The 19,200-nt window shown below is 40.9% G+C and overlaps 1 protein-coding gene across 1 annotated transcript in view; it reads left to right on the forward strand.

Moving 5' to 3' along the window:
• Positions 1–14,226, forward strand: part of LOC126335612 (glutathione S-transferase 1-1-like) — a 46,042-nt gene extending 31,816 nt beyond the window's left edge. The window contains exons 2-6 of the mRNA XM_049999065.1: positions 5,253–5,401; positions 5,770–5,828; positions 10,406–10,544; positions 13,251–13,412; positions 13,990–14,226. Coding sequence (XP_049855022.1) covers positions 5,261–5,401; positions 5,770–5,828; positions 10,406–10,544; positions 13,251–13,412; positions 13,990–14,139 — 651 coding nt within the window. The 5' untranslated portion in view covers positions 5,253–5,260 and the 3' untranslated portion in view covers positions 14,140–14,226. The remainder of the gene's footprint in view (positions 1–5,252; positions 5,402–5,769; positions 5,829–10,405; positions 10,545–13,250; positions 13,413–13,989) is intronic.
• Positions 14,227–19,200: the final 4,974 nt, after the last annotated feature.

Below are 19,200 nucleotides of genomic sequence, written 5' to 3' on the forward strand. Positions count from 1 at the left end.
CTGAGCTACCGTGCCGGCTAAACCCGTAGACCACGGGTACCATTTACGCGAAACATTCAGGGTCACGTGACCGTCTGGTAGCAGTTCTACACCATATAAAACACTCCAAACCTGTGAGACTCTTTTAATGGGACGACTAATATTTTGTCTGGACAGATTAACATCGAGTGGGCCCCAAGGAAGCATAACAGGGCCATAATATTCTCAAGACAAAGCGAAGTCAGTGATACTTTTAAACTTTTGGCTGATGACCCTGTTGGCTACAGAAGAGTGTCATTGCTGGATGGTTATGGGGTTATGCTCAAGTAGCGCTCATATGGTAACATCCTCAAAAATTGCCAAGGCAAGTTATAAAAAGGAACTAATTCGTGAAATGACCATCGAGGAAGGCGAATGGATAATACATTAAATCTGTCAAGGGAAACGCATAAAATACTTTATCGAGACCCCGTTCTAACGCAAAACCTTGGAGATCTTAGTAAGTTTGCCTTTCAACTAGATAATGAAGATAATAAGCAGCTTGTCATTAGGATTCTTAATAGAGGGTTTAGCCCATGTTAAATTGTTACATACACTCTAGGCAAAACTTTTCCGTCTTTCTGAGTTGATTGCTACAGCATACCACGACTTACTCTCCCGTATCTACCTCTTCATCTCTGAGTGTTATTTCTGTACCAGCATTCAAATTACTTTACACATGGAAACAATTTTGTAGCTCTTCACAAACAAAGTTAGCTATGGAAGTAGGTCACGTTAGCGTTTGCCCCTGGAATTTGGTAATTACTTAACCCTGTGGCGCATAGCGTCCAGTACAGTGGACAGCTGTTAATGGTGGTTTCTTTGGCATTTTCAGTCAGTCCTGAGGCTGCAAATGCATACAGTTCACTGAAGTGAGCACTCCCTACTGGTGTTGTGTTCTTCATGCATTTGTAGCCTCATGACTGATCGAAACCGTCAGAGAAATGACCATTAAAAGTTGTCCACTGCAGTGAAATTCATGCACCACAAGGTTAAGGCTGCCACACACAGGCGGACTGGTCCGCCGACCCGTTCGCCAAGTGGGTCAGCTCCGACCTGTTCGCCTCTGAGTGGACGAAGGTTTCATCTCGTGTCCGTCGTCCATGTCCGTCGGTTGGAATGGCAGACCTCTGCTTGTTCAGGCAGCTACCTACCAGACTAAACTACGCAGTGCAAGCAGCTAGGGTCCGGCACACAGTCACCGGTGTTCACTCAAGTTGGACGGGTCAGCAGACCAGTCGGGCTGTGAATGGATGCCTTTAGCCGTCGATCTCGGATCCTGCATGTGCTTCCCAACTGCAGGGGTCATTGTGCTAGACCTGATGAATCCCATCTATACCGATCCGTGAAAGCTTATTAGAACTCTGTTATCATTGACGCTTAACTGTAACGTCGTATCCAGCATATCTACACTCCTGGAAATTGAAATAAGAACACCGTGAATTCATTGTCCCAGGAAGGGGAAACTTTATTGACTGGGGTCAGATACATCACATGATCACACTGACAGAACCACAGGCACATAGACACAGGCAACAGAGCATGCACAATGTCGGCACTAGTACAGTGTATATCCATCTTTCGCAGCAATGCAGGCTGCTATTCTCCCATGGAGACGATCGTAGAGATGCTGGATGTAGTCCTGTGGAACGGCTTGCCATGCCATTTCCACCTGGCGCCTCAGTTGGACCAGCGTTCGTGCGGGACGTGCAGACCGCGTGAGACGACGCTTCATCCAGTCCCAAACATGGACATGGGGGACAGATCCGGAGATCTTGCTGGCCAGGGTAGTTGACTTACACCTTCTAGAGCACGTTGGGTGGCACGGGATACATGCGGACGTGCATTGTCCTGTTGGAACAGCAAGGAATGGTAGAACGATGGGTTCGATGACGGTTTGGATGTACCGTGCACTATTCAGTGTCCCCTCGACGATCACCAGAGGTGTACGGCCAGTGTAGGAGATCGCTCCCCACACCATGATGCCGGGTGTTGGCCCTGTGTGCCTCGGTCGTATGCAGTCCTGATTGTGGCGCTCACCTGCACGGCGCCAAACACGCATACGACCATCATTGGCACCAAGGCAGAAGCGACTCTCATCGCTGAAGACGACACGTCTCCATTCGTCCCTCCATTCACGCCTGTCGCGACACCACTGGATAATCCTAATTTTCCTCACCATCTGGGCTGCTTAGTGCTTTTCCACGTGAATAAATCCCTAATCCTTATGAAGCATTAGGTATTATGTTGGTCTAACCAGGTCCCTAAGTTCCTTCAAAATCATAAGCAACTAAAATGTTGCTTCTGTTTTAGGATATCTCTTTTACATATTTTTAACACTTGCTGTAATGCTTCAAGTAATTCTGTAGTCACATATGGTGAATAACGATTGTCAATAACCATCCCAAAAGTCCTATGTTGAATCAAGATATTACATCTTTCATTGCATGATTAACACGAAGTCTCATCAACAGCCATGTAGACATCTCTTGTTACTAACCACCTACATCAGAATCCATCTTATCAAATTGACTTCCTGCAAGAACGATTTTCCTTGCTGACCACGATGTTGATCTTTGACATACTAAACACTATTAAATCACGTCCTTCACTCAGAAGCTAATGAGGTCGTTTTCTACAGTCTCTCTCTCTCTCTCGCTCGTTCACTCTCCATCCGTCTCTCTCTCTCAGTTTAGAAATACACCCACGCACCCATACACACAACCCCCCCCCCCCCCCTCTACATACACATATGACGTCACGACACATCACATCACATCGCGTAAGTTCTCCAGCCAGCAGAGACACCGCAATAGTTTTCACAAAACATTCGGAATTAGCGTCACTCTCAACGTATGGCACACTACGAAAAAGCAACGAACGACAACAATACAGCATCTTTCAATGAGTATGGAGACAGAAGTATCTGCTCAAATCACGTTTTGTGGAAAGTAAATATGAAGTAAAGGTGAGAGTGAATTTACAAAAAACAGTGCGAAAGCAGTGCGCATAATAGAAGTAGAAAGAGATACCCACCAGAGATAAACAGCACGAAAAATGAGGGTTCAGTAACGCACATAGCCACTACCCACGAAAAAGTACATAAAATGCACTTATTTTCTTTCTGATTACCTTGCAGATGACATGCTGTCAATACGACAAAAAAGGAGAAAAAACGATCTATAAAAACGCATTTTCACTAGGAATGTAATTCTCAGTTCAGCAGGCAAAACAAAAAAATCAAAATGCACATGTCATAATCTTTAGCCCTACGATCGATAAATGATCAAAAACTTTGTATTGTACTTTACAGGGATACATTTGAACAAGTGAAGATGACACATACGTATCAAAACATAGCGAGGAGAAAAAAAATAAAAAAATAAAAAAACGAAATTTTAAATAGCAAACACAGAAAAAGGTCGAGAGGAGCTATCAACCTGTGAAAGATGAAATTCTACAGACATTAAAATAAAATGTTATGTTATCCATTCAGGACGTCATGACTTCCTTGGCGCTAAAGAACTGTTTGTTAACAACGCAACCAGCCACAAATACTTTTAAAATGCTTTATTTCACTGCAAAACTGCTCTCCGTCTGCCATGCTGAAAATGGGCATGACAGCCCGAAACCGGTTATGACACTGAAATAAAGCTTTTTAGAAACATTTGTGGCTGGTTGAGTTATTCACCAACAATTCAAACAATATAGGAGAAGATGAACAATGTGAGTGGAAAAACGAAATGTCACATGAAGTTGAACGCTCTGCTTACGGATTTTCCCTAGTTTTCCACAAGATAAGACCAAATCATGGGGCAGTATAAAAAACTATTATTCCCGGGTGAAAGAATTTTCGAGTCTCATGCCTATATAGAACTAAATTAATGTTATTTATGATTAATACAATTATGAACTATCTGATTTCATGTAAAGTAAAAGTATCCCTAATATTGCCAAACTTGTGCGATGTTCAAAGAGATTGCTACAGAGTTATTACAAATGACACAGTAACTAATCTCCCAAACTCGTTAAAATTTGTTTTCGATATGGAGATTGCACAACTGAGAGCATGTCTCTAGCGATAAGAACGCGCACTTATCACGAGACGATACGCTTGCCTATTGTGAATCCCGATAATCGCACTCAGGTGCTAGTACGAGTGTACGTCTCACAATCTGACAGTGAAGACTAACATTAGATACGGATTGGACTATGCGATCTTTTTTCTGAGTCCTCACTTTCCTACTTTTGTTGGATGTTTCCGAATTTATGTCATTCCATACAGTTTTTACTCTCTACCATGGAAGTTATTTCCGATGTCTTAACACGCGCCTTATGATCCTGCCTCAGAGCTGCAAGATGTTATATTGCTTATTTTCATTAATTGTGTATCAATATCAGATAACCCATTAACCATAGGTTACACATTAATGGTTTCAGCCTAAACACTATCTATAAAAATTTTGTCAGGATCCCACTACCTTGCTGCACACGAGCTGTAAAATTAACTACTGAAATTGAACTGAAATACCCAAATAATGGTTGCAGTTAATTTTCCACTTTCTGTCTTTAAGATATCCAATTATAACTGTTTCTTCTTGTCTGACAGAAGCTCAATAATTCTTTTAGATTTCTCATAAATAGCTGAAAGCTTCCTAGTTGGGGATTTGTAGACTGTTACAACTACAAGAGTAGTCCTCTGCTGTGATAACTCACAAGCACATGTATCTACGTTCTGATGCACACAAAAACTATTTGTTTGAATATCTTTTACTTTGTTTCCAACTGTTACATATGTTTCAACTCCTTTTTTTGCCATGTTTATACGAAAATGATGCTAGTCTACAAAAGATTATATTTAAATTCTCTATCTCCGTAGTTACATAGAGGCACACAATATCTATCACGCCAGAAGTCTCCACACCTTATAGACATACAAGAAGCCCATCTAATGTTCTGATGAAAGAAATTTGTATTTTTCTGGTAACTGTCACATGTATTATGGTCCGGATCTGTTCTAATTTCTTTCAAGTTTGACTGTCTATAGCCTGACAAAGCTAAAAAATATGCCCCTCGGACTCCAGTGACCACAGGTATTTGCGTTGTGTGCTTGTTCCACCCCCCACCCCCCACCCCTTTACACTTTCTACAAGATGCTCAGCTAATCTGTTCTTTCCTCCTCCTATTCAGGTCTACCACACTATGATCGACTTCAAATGGGTGTTATTTTTCAGAAACAACCATGCCACCGTTGACTCTCTACAACAGCAACCTGAGCGTCCCGTGCCGCTTGGTACGTATAGTGGCTGGTCTTGTTGGAGTCGACCTGAAAATTGTTAACGTCGTCCCTAGGGTTGATCTGAGGACGCCTGAGTGGTTGAAGGTAAGCTAGAACGCAGTTTTGAAAAAAAATCACCTACAAAGACAAATTTCACAAGGTATTCGTTGTAAAAGAACTTACGTTTTATGCTATAATTCTGAATGTAACCATTAAAATAATGAAATAAAGCATGAAAAATGACATAACGGAAAACCACGTTCGTTGTCTTAAAAATAAAATTATGTAATAATAATAATAATTCTTTCTACTCAGTTAAATGTTTGTAAAAGAGTTGTTGGTAGAAATTTAGTTTTAGTTAATGGGATACTAATTTTACTCTCCATCTCTTAAATCGGTTACGCTTTAGGGCATTGCTCATTAAAAACCAGAGTTTTGTACGACATTGTCAGCTGAATTTGCACTTGTTTCAGAAAAACCCACAACACACAGTTCCAGTAGTGGATGACAACGGGTTATGGATTAATGAAAGGTAGGTGTTAATCGCCACTGATTATCCTCTCACTGTTGACTACTTTAGAGATGAATATTATACGATAGATATTTTTTCACTTAGAAAAAAATAAAACAGATGCCTCAGCTAAAATCGGTCTTTCAAGTTTAGACGCGCCAAAGTATACATTCAACGAAATATGTTCGTACTGGTAATCTCTACCTATACAAGTATTGAGGGATGAGGGCTACGAACATGTTTGTTTTAAGCACCTATGTGTGCGTTGCTGAAAAAGTGATGTACCTTAATGGTACCAAAGGTTTTTGCTTGATAAAAAAACGATCTTTCAGATACAGTCAGATTCTTTTCTATTCCTTTTTAAATCTGGCTGAACTTTTACCAATATCATCGAACTAGTAAAGTTATTGAAAATATTTAGAGACCATAAGATGAGCCTAGTTCGTGAACGATGTCATTAATAACATTTTTCCTGCTCCTCACTTGTTCCAGTGACATAACGAGTGTGCCTCATATAAAGCTAGAGATAAGATTTTTCTTATCGAAGCTAATTTAGGGAGAAGGCACACTCATGTAAACAATGGCCATCGAACAACAAAATAAACGCCCGAGTGGCATTAATTTCTTTCGTATTTTTATAGCTGGTAAACGGCCCCTCCCACGGAGGTTCGAGTCCTCCCTCAGGCATGGGTGTGTGTGTTGTTCAATATCATAAGTTATGTTTAAGTAGTGTGTAAGTCTAGGGACCGATTACCTACGCAGTTTGGTCCCTTAGGAATTCACACACATGTGATCATTTGTAAAATGCTTTTATCTGCTTATTTTTGCAGCTCCTCCGAAATTCCATGTCTCAAAACGACACTGATATTAATAACGCCACTTAGTCTTTTTCGTGCCATACTGTCTCAGCTTTGGAGTGACTTAACAAGTTTATGTGGGAAGATTTTTCATTATATGAAAGCATTGCGAACAGCTATTAAGTATCTTATGATATTAATGAAATGTAGCTGTCTGTATGTTCTTCACAAATTATTATTGATTTTAGTTAGTAATCATCACCACATTAGAAAAGTTAATATAGTCCCTGTTATTCATGTATCATATCATCCCATATTTGATATCATACCTGATGTGACACAACATGATACGTAAATAATATATCAACTTTTGTGTCGTGGGGATGGTTATTAAGGGAAGCCGAAAGCGGTAATAGGGGACACACAGAAAAAAGGATCACATATTCGTGCACGAGGTAGTATTGATCAAAACTAGAAGAAAAGTTCATATAATGACATGTCCGGAAACCAATACCTGTTGACATAGGGCTCGTTGAGGATCCACTGGACATACTCTGCATTTTATTTACAGACGAGGCTGGATTCACAAGATAAAGATCTTAGAGCATTCATGGAAATGAGGGATCAGGATCGCTTCATAATTATCAGTGTATAGTCAGGAATTGTCGGTGACAGATTCAGAGGAGCATGCTCCGCCTTAGCAATCAGATAAGCAGATGCTGTGTGCCACCGATTTATGCGCGGTGAATTACCAGCTTTATTTGAGAACATAATTTTATTGGAAAGACCAAAACTGCGGTTTATGCACGACGGGGCACCATCTCATTTTTCTACAATACAAGTTTATCACTTAGCGCTAGAAAACGCAATTTCTTCACAAAAAAGGTAAAATATGACAAAAGCAAAACAAAAATGCACATAGCATCAAAACATCGCTTCACTACTTTGTCAAGCTTGTATAAAATATGTTTCTGCCGGCCGCGGTGGTCTCGCGGTTCTAGGCGCGCAGTCCGGAACCGTGCGACTGCTACGGTCGCAGGTTACATTTTGTAAAGGTATACGATACACAGTTGACTAACACTGAACAATGTGTTCTAATTATGTACAAAGCTGACAAAGAAAAAACAAAGAGGAGTATTCAGCAGGTAGTTTCTCTTTCAAACATTCATCTATGTTTCTTTCCCTGCTAATGCTACCAATATTACCGATAATGCCATGATTTACTGCATCATTTATGTACAGTTTCAAAATTATCGAACCATCGTTTTGGTTCACCACGTCTCTAGCTCTGCTTATGCTATTAAAGTTATTGCAAATATTGGTGATAAACATATCAGTAAATTAGCCTACTCTGCCTATTTTCACTCACTGCTTTCATATGGCATCATATTTTGGAGCAATTCGTCATTAAGAGAGAAAGTATTCATTGCACAAAAGCGTGTGATCAGAATAATAGGTAGAGTCCACTCAAGATCACCTTGCAGACATTTATCTAAGGAACTCGGAATATTCACAGTACCTTTGCAATACATATATTCACTTATGAAATTTGTTATTAATAACGCATCTCAATCCAAAAATTACAGAGAAGTGCATAGCTACAACACTAGAAGAAAAGGATGATCTTCACTATTCTGGATTAAATCTCACTTTGGCACAGAAAGGGGTGAATTATGCTGCCACAAAAGTCTTCGGTCATTTGCCAAATAGTATTAAAAGTTTGGCAGGCAACCAATCAACATTTAAAAGCAAATTAAAAGCATTTCTGAATGACAACTCCTTCTACTCAATAGATGAATTCTTAGATATGAAGTAGTACCTGTAAAAAAAAAAAATAAAGGAAAATAAAAATAAAAACAAAAAAATTAAAAATTAATTATTTTGTGTGAAGAAAACTTATGTTCAAGTGACACGTTCCACATCGTTACGACATGTCGTATTAATGATCTATGGGACAAGGATTAATGTATGTATGTATGTGTGTGTGTGTATGTGTGTGTGTGTGTATGCATGATAACCCGCTTACCACCAGGTGATTGTAACTGATTGTGTCGAAGTTATGCAGTCCGGCCTGGATACAACGCAGGTATTTTCATTAATCGGTGCACTCGCGAAGTGCGCTGAAACAAATAATAGTTCCACTTTCTGCCAGCATGTGAAAATAGGTCGCTGTAAGCATTCCGAATGTGAAACGTTTCCTGTTCTGACGACTATTCTATTTGCCGCTTGGCGACTGCTCGTCCTTTTGTGTGTGTGTGAAGTGACTGTAAGGTTCAAGTTTCCCGTATGAAATACATTGGTTATTGAGAAGAAAGGCTCTGCATTCTTGGTAAAACTGTTTTATCAGAACAGTAACAAAGGCGGCGCTGCATTCTGGGAATATCGCCGACAGATACAGATGCGATGAGGTGTCATGCCATGAGTTGAGGAATATGACCAATAAAGTCTAGAAAACAGGTGAATTTTGTGGTGCAGTAGGGAGAAGGAGGTGGTCAGTTCCCGCGGCAGTTGTGAATGAAGTTGCTTTAGCTATAACCGACACTGCAAAACACGCCTCAAATTCTGCAGCCAGTGCTCACGCTGTGTCACGGGAATTGTTTAATCCCTGGTCAACAGTTTGAAAAGTTTTTACGGCGTTTTTTATACTGATATCCCTACAACAATCAGAATGTGCAATAAACCAAGCTCCAGCATAGGCTACAACGTCATGGCCTCGTCCTTCGTGTTTTGGCACTCTTGGAAATTGATGGCGGATGAATATTCTTTGGAGGACGAAGCACAATATACTCTACACTGCACAGAACCGTCGCATATGGGGTTCTACCCGGCCACACGTTGTGCAGAAACATCCACTGCATTCACCTGTCTATTGTGGTTTCACAAGCTCCTCCATTCTCGGTCCGTTCTCCTTCGAGCAGATGACACCTCGCGGTCCTGATAAGTGTACAGTGACACCTGCACGTTATAAAGTCGTCGTTGTGCAACACGTGATTCCAGCTTTACAAGAACGTAGCTGTGTCCACACCACTACTTTCATGCATGTTGAGGCGACACAACATGTATCTTGACATGTGAAACATTTAATTCGAGAAACCTTCCTTAGCAACCGTATCATCTCTAGGCAATTTCAACGCCTATGACCTTCCAGTTGCCGCTACCTGAAACCATGTGACTTCTGGTTGTGGGGATATCTGAAAGATGGTATCTATCGGGGATGTATTTGGATTCTTCCTGGTCTGAAGGATGGCATACAATGACACATCGCTCTAATTACACTTGACACCCCGCGAGCAACTGTCGACCAGCTCAATGTTAGGATGCATCACGTTGCTGAGTCTCGAGACCATACTGAACACATAACTTGTTACCATATCATAATGACCGTGCCAGAATCAACGTTATCATGTGTTTCATCGTTCCTTCCCATTTTCTGCACCTACACCACATTCTGACTGCTTACGGCGTCATATTTTCACTTGGTGGCAGAATGTGGAACTATTTGTACAGCATACTCCGCGACCGCACCGAATAATGAACATGCTACGATTTTCATCTTCCTGCGATGTATACAAATAACACTGCAGCACTTGGAACGTCATCAGTTTAATTAGGACCACCTGTCATAATAACCGATGTAGTAAATTGCAGCAGTAGTTTTTGGAATGATACAATAACCCGAATTGAAGGGAATGAAACATTCACAAATATACATGACCATACAAAAGAAGTAACAAGTTAGTTTCTAAGATGTAATTGATTTGACATGATACGTTGATAATGCGTCATCTCTTTCCGTAACAGCCGCGCCATATCAATGTACCTCATCTCAAAGTATGCAAAAGACGACTCTCTGTACCCGAAAGATGTGAACAAGCGGGTTCTCGTCGACCAAAGGCTCTTCTTTGATCAAGACCTGTTCGGCAGATTGGCGAACATTTTCGTAAGTACAATATTACTTGGTTCCATGTAAGTTTACATGTCCTGTCAGTTTATACAGCGTCATTTAAGGCCGATCTGTTTGTTTGGATCTACTGATTGTCTCATTTCGCAAGTTACTTTCATTAATATCTGCACTCACTTTCTTTGATTTCCTCGATTTACTGCAAAACTCTCAAATCCGCACTAGACACATTTCCCTCATTATCTACACTCATGGTCATAAATTAAAGATAATGCTGATACATGGTTAAACAACGCTCTGGTGGACGGTTTGAGGGTTTAAATCACCTCAGGGTATGACCATGAGGTGCATTTGACCTGCGGTCGTCACAAGGTGGCGCCGGCAGCAGTCCACATACGCAGAGGCGTGTTGGTGCAAGTTTGAGTACGGTGTAGCGAGTAAGTGAGCAGACGTTTCCAGACGTGCAAATGGTGACTGTGTGTTGAAAATGGCTCAATGAACACATGTTGATGTTATGAGGGGTAGCATACAAGGGCGACTGGAGGCTGGTCAAACACAGCAGGTCGTAGCACGGCCCCTCGGTGTGCCACTAAGTATGATCTCACAATTATGGCAACGATTCCACCAGACAGGAAACTTGTCCAGGCGCTACAGTACGGGACGTCCGCTGTGTACAACACCACAAGAAGACCGATATCTCCCCATCAGTGCCCGCAGACGGCCACGGAGTACTGCAGGTAGCCTTGCTCGGGACCTTACCGCAGCCACTGGAATAGTTGTCTCCAGACACACAGTCTACAGACGACTGAACAGACATGGTTTATTCGCCCGGAGACCTGCAAGGTGCATTCCACTGATCCTTGGTCACAGGAGAGCCCGTAAAGCCTGGTGTCAAGAACACAGTACATGGTCATTGGAACAGTGGTCCGAGTCCAGGTATAGTCTGAAAAGTGATTCTTGCCGGGTTTTCATCTGGCGTGAACCAGGAACCAGATACCAAACCCTTAATGTCCTTGAAAGGGACATGTATGGGGGTCGTGGCTTGATGGTGTGTATTAGGATCATGATTGGTGCATGTACACCCCTGCATGTCTTTGACAGAGGAACTGTAACAGGTCAGGTGTATCGGGACGCCATGTTGCACCAGTATGTCCGTCTTTTCAGGGGTGCAGTGGGTCACACCTTCCTCCTGATGGATGATAACGCACGGCCCCACCAAACTGCCATCGTAGAAGAGTACCTTGCAACAGAAGACATCAGGCGAATGGAGTGGCCTGCCTGTTCTCCAGACCTAAATCCCATCGAGAACGTCTGAGATGCTCACGGTCGACGTATCGCTGCACGTCTTCAAACCCCTAGGACACTTTAGCTCACAGGCACTGGTACCAGAATGGGAGGCTTTACCGCAGAAGCTGCTCGACCACCTGATCCAGAGTATGCCAACCCGTTGTGCGGCCTGTGTACGTGTGCATGGTGATCATATGCCATATTGATGTCGGGGTACATTCACAGGAAGCAGTGGCGTTTTGTAGCACATGTGTTCCGTGACGGTTTTCTCAATTTACCACCAATACCGTGGGCTTACACATCCGTGTCGTGTATGTTCCCTATTTAGTTTAACCTCACCATCTGTCAGGATATAAATAAAATCAAGGAAAACAACTGACACCCGTGAAGACTGCAACACCACCATCAAATTGGTATGAAGTGTACAAAATGTGTAAAATAATAGCATTTCAGCACAACTGCACAAAGTTGCTAGTGGTATCGCCATATCACTATCTGGTCAAAAATATCCGAAGACCCTATTTAATGCGGAATTGTCCACTAGATGTCACAAGAGGCGGATATGCCAGTATAGACGGAGAATGGGATTATTGTGCTGTCAGTAGCAGTAACAAGAAGAATAGATCGGTTGGGAGGACTGGGAAAATTCTAAAGTGGGCTCTACCTGAGTAACAAATCCATCAGAGGTATTCAAGACGTTATAAAGCAGTCCAAGTCGACTGTTGCTGATGTGACTGTGGAGGGGAAGGACGCAGTAACAACCACGGTTGAACCAAGGCCAGGCAACCTCGTGTATACTAACGGACAGGGACCGCCGAGCATTGCAGAGTCCGGGTGTAAGAAATCAGCGGAAGGAATGACTAGTGAGTTCCGAAGTGCTACTAGCATTGCAATTAGCATAATGACTGTGAGCAGGGAGTTAAAGAGAATAGCGTTCAACGGTCTGCTAGTAACAGCATGGAAAGGATATGATCCATATACACAGTACTTTTCTAGTTAAAAGATTAAGCTTACCCATTATGGATATTTAAGAACCCGTGACTGTTCATTCAATATAAAAACAGAAAACTGCAGCCAGTCACTTTTTTAAAAGTAGAAGCAGTGTCATATGAAAAAATGAGAGACTAATTGGAAACAGAGAGCGGTGGAGTAGAACAATTTGTGTCAACCAGTGTTCGGATAGAGGTTTAAGAGATCTTCTGGATGTTACGGCTGTAATGTTCCTTTTCCCGTTGGAAAAAAAATTCGCTCTGATTTCCAGGTTTCCTTGTGACTTTTTACCTGTTCTTCATGTTTACTTAGAAATACGTTTAACTGGATTGCAGTGATTACTATGTTTTCTGCTTTCTTTATGGTTTTTACCTGTTCTTCACGTTTATGTACAAGTGCGTTTATTTGGGTTATAGTGACTGCTAATAATCAGTGATCTCTGTGCTGATGTTATGCTTTTTTGAACAGCACCCGCAACTTTTTGGCAAATCGTTCGACCCCAGCGATGTCGAAAAAGTGAACGACAGTTTCGAGAGCCTGTCACGAATGCTGGAGAATAAACAGTGGTTGGCTGGGGAGAATATCACCCTTGCGGACTACGCTGTAGCTACTTCTCTAGCCGCTGTTGAGGTAAAACTACACAAATTTCATGTTGGAAACTCATACGTAGATGGATACACATTACGACTCAAGGACATGTGTTCATCTTTGCTATACACCAAAGTAAACCTTTTAATATCGGGTGCCCCCACTATTAGTTACCGATGTCTTTACAAGACGATGATTTCCATACGGCATTTCGTGGGGAGCCAATATTTTTCTTACTTTATGGCCAATTTTGAGCTTGATGACCTACAACATATGTTAATGACATAAACTCAATCATGTGGAAATAGCATAAAAGGTCAAAACCTGGGTCGTAATTTAACAAACAACAATACAGTGAAATGGCGACGTGTTCTTTTAAACATTATTGTATGACTTTTGCTCGGAAACTTCAAAAACTATTTATAACACTCTTTGGTTTACACATACAACATAGCATACGAATATTGTTCATAAAATATTGAGATTTACCAAAATATTGAGTGAAATTAGTCTACTTAACCGAAAGTTACTTCATCCCAATTCGTTGTACTGGCTGTTAATGTCGACCGTTAATTAATTATTTAATTGGCGCTTGACTTTTATGCTTGATTCTTTCCAGATAACTCCAAAGGCCGCTGGAGTTGACCATCTGAAACACGCTAACATCAGGCAGTGGCTGTCACGTTTTGAAGATCGCTATCCACAGATTTTGGAACATCGGAAAGGAGTACGCGAAGCTCTCGAGCAAAGACTACAGTCAATGAAGTAAATTATGGAACAAAGATTTGTATATATACTGTTTATTTATGATGTCGATTATGTACTGCTCAAATAAATCTCCTGGCTTTTTCGTTAAGCGAAAATACTGGTATGACGTATTTTCCAAATCTTTTGTGGCATCTACAGACGTGGAAAGAGAATCTCAAAAACTAAAAGTATAATGAGCTAGCGAAATTCTGTAGCAATAAATTCGACGTTTCCGTAGGTATTCTGTGAAGGTAATATTGAAATGGCACCCGCCTGTAGATGCATTTCACACGTAGGTGTCTGATTCGAATCCTAAAGGTGCAAAGGTTGAATTAATTTTCACCATTAAAGAAATGCGTTATTGTCAGGACTAGCATTTTTATGATAGATCACGTATTTTTCGACTGACATGTTCTTTATATACGTACAAATGCTTGTTATGACAAAATTAAGTCAATTACTGTGATCTGTTAAGTCATATACAGGGTGTCCCAGCTATCTTGTCCATCCAAAATATTTCTGGAACAATAACAGCTATTGGAAAACGACTTTCACCGGTATCTATGTACGGCTGGGGCCCATGAATGTACATTTTTGGAAACATTCTAAAACGAAAGCATATGTGTTTTTTTACACAATCTTGTGTTTTTTTTTAAATGGCCCTCCTATATTTTTTCTTCAGAAATCCATAGCATGACAAAGCACATACACAATGGCGTTGATTGCATCGCAATATTCCCATTACATCCCAAGATATTGAGACTCGAAGTTGACACTTGGAACACCCGACATGCGCTGCTAGCGCACGTCCTGAGGCTCAGACGCGAACCCCATGCTGCCCGTAATCGCGATGTGATTGACATGTGTAATCACACCTCCATACTTATCAAGAGGTCCGAAACGAATAATACGGTCTGATGCCATCAACTCTTGCACGTTTTACTTATCTACGTACACAATATGAACCAGTACCGATCGGTGTACACCCGTCAGGTTGTCTTATTTATCCTGCACACCAAAAATAAGGTTTCTCTAATGCGTTATATGACCCATTGTGCCTGTCGCGCAGGGCCTGGCTCCACCGATGTTTAGTATGTAGTGCTGGTATCACAGTGGAAGTTTCTACAAAGGGCCACTTTACCCAGTGATGTTAAGAAACATTTGTTTGCAACAGTTTGCCATTTAACGCATTAGATAAACATAACATTGATAATTATGTGATAAAAAAACTAATTGTTTAAACATGTTTACATTCATCTTCTATGTTCTACCTGAACTTCCTAAATCAAAACATTTCTACCTAAACAACGGTAAAACTTTTAGTTCACTTGCTCGTTTCACTAAAACCATCAACATGAATTTTACTATTACGAGTGAATGATTAATTGTCACTTACGCTAGATCTACAGTAACGTAAAGTTTTAACGGATTAACGATAAGCGAAGTTAACTTTGTGACTAACGTTGCGGTACACAGATATGTTACAGTACCGCATCACCCCTAGCCTATGGGATAAATACCTGCTGGAACGTACGACGTTAATACAGGATGGCAGCAGACCGTATTATTCGTTTCGGACCTCTTGATAAGTATGGAAGTGTGATTACGCATGTCAATCACATCGCGATTACGGGCAGCATGGTGTTCACGCCTGAGCCTCAGGACGTGCGCTAGCAGCGCATGTCGGGTGCTTCAAGCGTCATCTTCGCGTCTCAACATCTCGGGATGTAATGGGAATATTGCGATGCATCAACGCCGTTGTGTATGTGCTTTGTCATGCTATGGATTGCTGAAGAAAAAATATAGGAGGTCCATTTAAAAAATATAAGTTTATGTTAAAAAACACATATGCTTTCGTTTTAGAATGTTTCCAAATATGTACATTCAAGGGCCCCAGCCCTACAATGATACCGGTGAAAGTCGTTTTCCAATAGCTATTATTGTTCCAGAGATATTTTGGGTGGACAAGATAGCTGGGACACCCTGTATATGAATGTGTGACCATTTCTCACTGATAGAGCATATTTTAGTAAGTAAATGGTCAAATTAGTAATATTTTCACTGTTTCAAGAAGTAATTGCGCAAGCTATTTTATTTCATGGAAAATGGCAAATAAGTATGTTCCTCCCCTATTTCGTCTGAATTCACACAGAAAAACAATACAGCAAATGCTGCTCGAGGAATCCCGCCAGTCATACTCGTCATTGTGTGAAGAACTTTGTCAGCTCTTCTCCTTGCTGACATTCCCTTGGTTGAACAAAACTATCCAAAATTTTGTGAGATCTTAGAAAACTACAAGTACAAACCTCTTCCTTATTCTTCCACATTAACAAAGTATTACGTCGGCCGAGGATACGAAAAGAGCAAATTAACAAATGAGACAACTGGTTTCAAATAAAAAAAGTATGTGTTTCAGTTCCTGAAACCACATACTCCATGGGAAATATCTTGAAGTCTCTGAGGGAACTTTGGAAGAAGAAGGTGCTGGAGAGAAGTTCCTCATAAAGTGTGAATATATAGAAAAAGTAATTTTTTGCACAATTAGTGAACTGTTAGACACATCTATGGGTCCAAAGGCGTTAGATACAGTAATGTACCACTCTTCGTAAGGGATGCTGCTCCTTATACGATGGCAGCTGAAGCAGAAAGCAGGTTTACGAAGTATAACAATGCTTTGTGGCTGTTAATACGAGTAGCAAACCTTTTTTAATTGAAATAATACATTGCAACATGGGGCTCAAAAACTGTAGCAAAAAACAGAACGCACAAAACAAAAATACATCATACGTTAACTATATTCTGATAATTTTAATAAAAGCATATTACAGCATCAAATTCCATAGTTTATCTCCCTTCTCATGCTCATTTTATTCTCAAATAAATAGTTAATTATTATAAACTGATTTACTAATTTATTTTACAACACAAAATTTACATCAATGTAATGTCGCAGGGTCGTATTGTTAATGTTGTTGTGCATGTTTTCTTAAATTTTTGGTCATAACACCGCGTTTTGTGGCAATTGTCATGTCACACAAATCCCTAGCCCAAGTCATTATCCTCCATACCGTCCTGTGTGCAAGTACCCCAGGTTAGCTTTGAAATCTCTCAGTTTAGCCTCACGGAGCGAAGATATGGAACACTGTAAATGGTGATATGTGCAGCGGATAGCGGCATTAAAGAGTTTCGGCCCCCTTGCTTCTACTAGAGAGCAGTAAGCTACGAACTGGCACTAGATTTCGCACGCACTCTAAGTCAGTTATTATCGTCACCCAAACTATAAACCGACACATACAATACGCAGAATTCATAGGGAAACATAAGGGCGCTAATCACATACTCTTGAAGAAAGAGATGAACCACACGGACAAGTTTAGAATCTTATTTGTAATACGTTTAATAAAAGTCAGAACAGTTTTGGTAGTGGTTATTTGCTCTCAGTACGTTGCAATGATGTCGTGTAGTCTATGTCATGTAATACGCTTCGCTTTGATTAACCTATGTAAAATGAAAGCGGTAACCAGTAAACCCAAAAGGCTAATTAGCGCAAATACACACATCCACACAAACACGAAGGTATGTTAAACAACAAACTTGTACGTTTATCGCGTTTGAAGATCTTTAGGTATGGAATCGTCCAGAGATCGTGACGCCACACAAAAGGCGGCAACACGAATCGATATCACAGACAGCGAAGGCTCCCTGCAATCTCCAACAACCAGTGGAAGACACTCCAAAAGACACGCCCATTCTCTCGGCATAGCAGCAGCCTGCACTGACGTCAATACGGTGCCGAGCGCGGAAGAGGTCTGATCAGTTCGAAATCTCAGCTACAGCAGTCAACATCACCGAGTAGGACAGTGACAGTTTAACTTTCTCGAGAAATGTACTTTCCTAACTTCTGCATTTTGTGCTGCAACGGAACAGTTTCTTACTTAGTGCATCAACTGACGTGTTCACAGTCAATGACAGTTGCAAATTACGCTGTAGTCCTGTGGCAATAAAAGTATAATAAAGTGAACTAATACTTCATCTGCTGTAGTTAAAAATGAAAATACATCTGTTGTAATTACAAATGAAGCATCTCCTGGCGCACTCAAAGAACCCACAGTTGTGACCGGATGAATGCAGTTTCATCTGGTCCCAACATTAGGATGAAACACATTTCAAACGCTGTAATAAGTTAATCAGATAAATTAGGCTCATGCACAGGGATCGTGAGCAGAAGATGTAGGTTCGAATCATGCCCTTGGTACAAATTTTAATTCATTGCTTCACCACGAAATTTCTGTCTTACCATTGTATAATCAATCTGAAATCTTCCAGTGTCTCCACGTCTTCTCCACGTATACAACCTTGTATCATCATTCTTAAACCAAGTGTTAGCGATGATTAAATTATGCTCTGTGCAAAATTCCATCCGGCAGTTTCATTATTTTCCCACAGTCCATATGCCCTTACTATTTTTCCTTTCTACTATCGAATTTCAGACCCCCATCACAATTAAATTTTCGTCTCCCTTAACTAACTGAATAATTTCTTATATCTCATTAATATATTTCTTAAATCTCTTCATCATCTGCTGAGCTAGTTGGCATATAAACTTGTACAAGTGTGACAGGCTTCAGCTTCGTGTCTGTCTTGGCTACGATAATGCTTTCACTACACTGTTCATAGTAGCTTACCCACATTCCTATTTCCTATTCGTTATTAAACCCACTCCTGCATTGCCCCAGTTTGATTTTGTGTTTATAACCCTGTATTCACCTGCCCAGAAGTCCTGGTCCTCCTGCCACCGAACTTCACTAATTCCCACTATATGTAACTTCAACCTACTCATTTCCCTTTTTAAATTTTCTATCCTGTCTGTCCGATTAAGGGATCTAACATTCCACGCTCCAGTCCGTAGAATACCACTTCTGTTTCTCCTGATGACGACACCCCGTGAGTAGTCCTCGCCCGGATAGGGGACGATTTTACCTTCGGAATATTTTAACCAAGAGGACGCCATCATAATTTAACCTTACAGTACAGATGCATGACCTCTGGCATAATTACGGCTGCTTTCAACACTCAGCTTTCA

The sequence above is a fragment of the Schistocerca gregaria genome, chromosome 2 (genome assembly GCF_023897955.1).
Source record: "Schistocerca gregaria isolate iqSchGreg1 chromosome 2, iqSchGreg1.2, whole genome shotgun sequence".
NCBI lineage: Eukaryota > Metazoa > Arthropoda > Insecta > Orthoptera > Acrididae > Schistocerca > Schistocerca gregaria.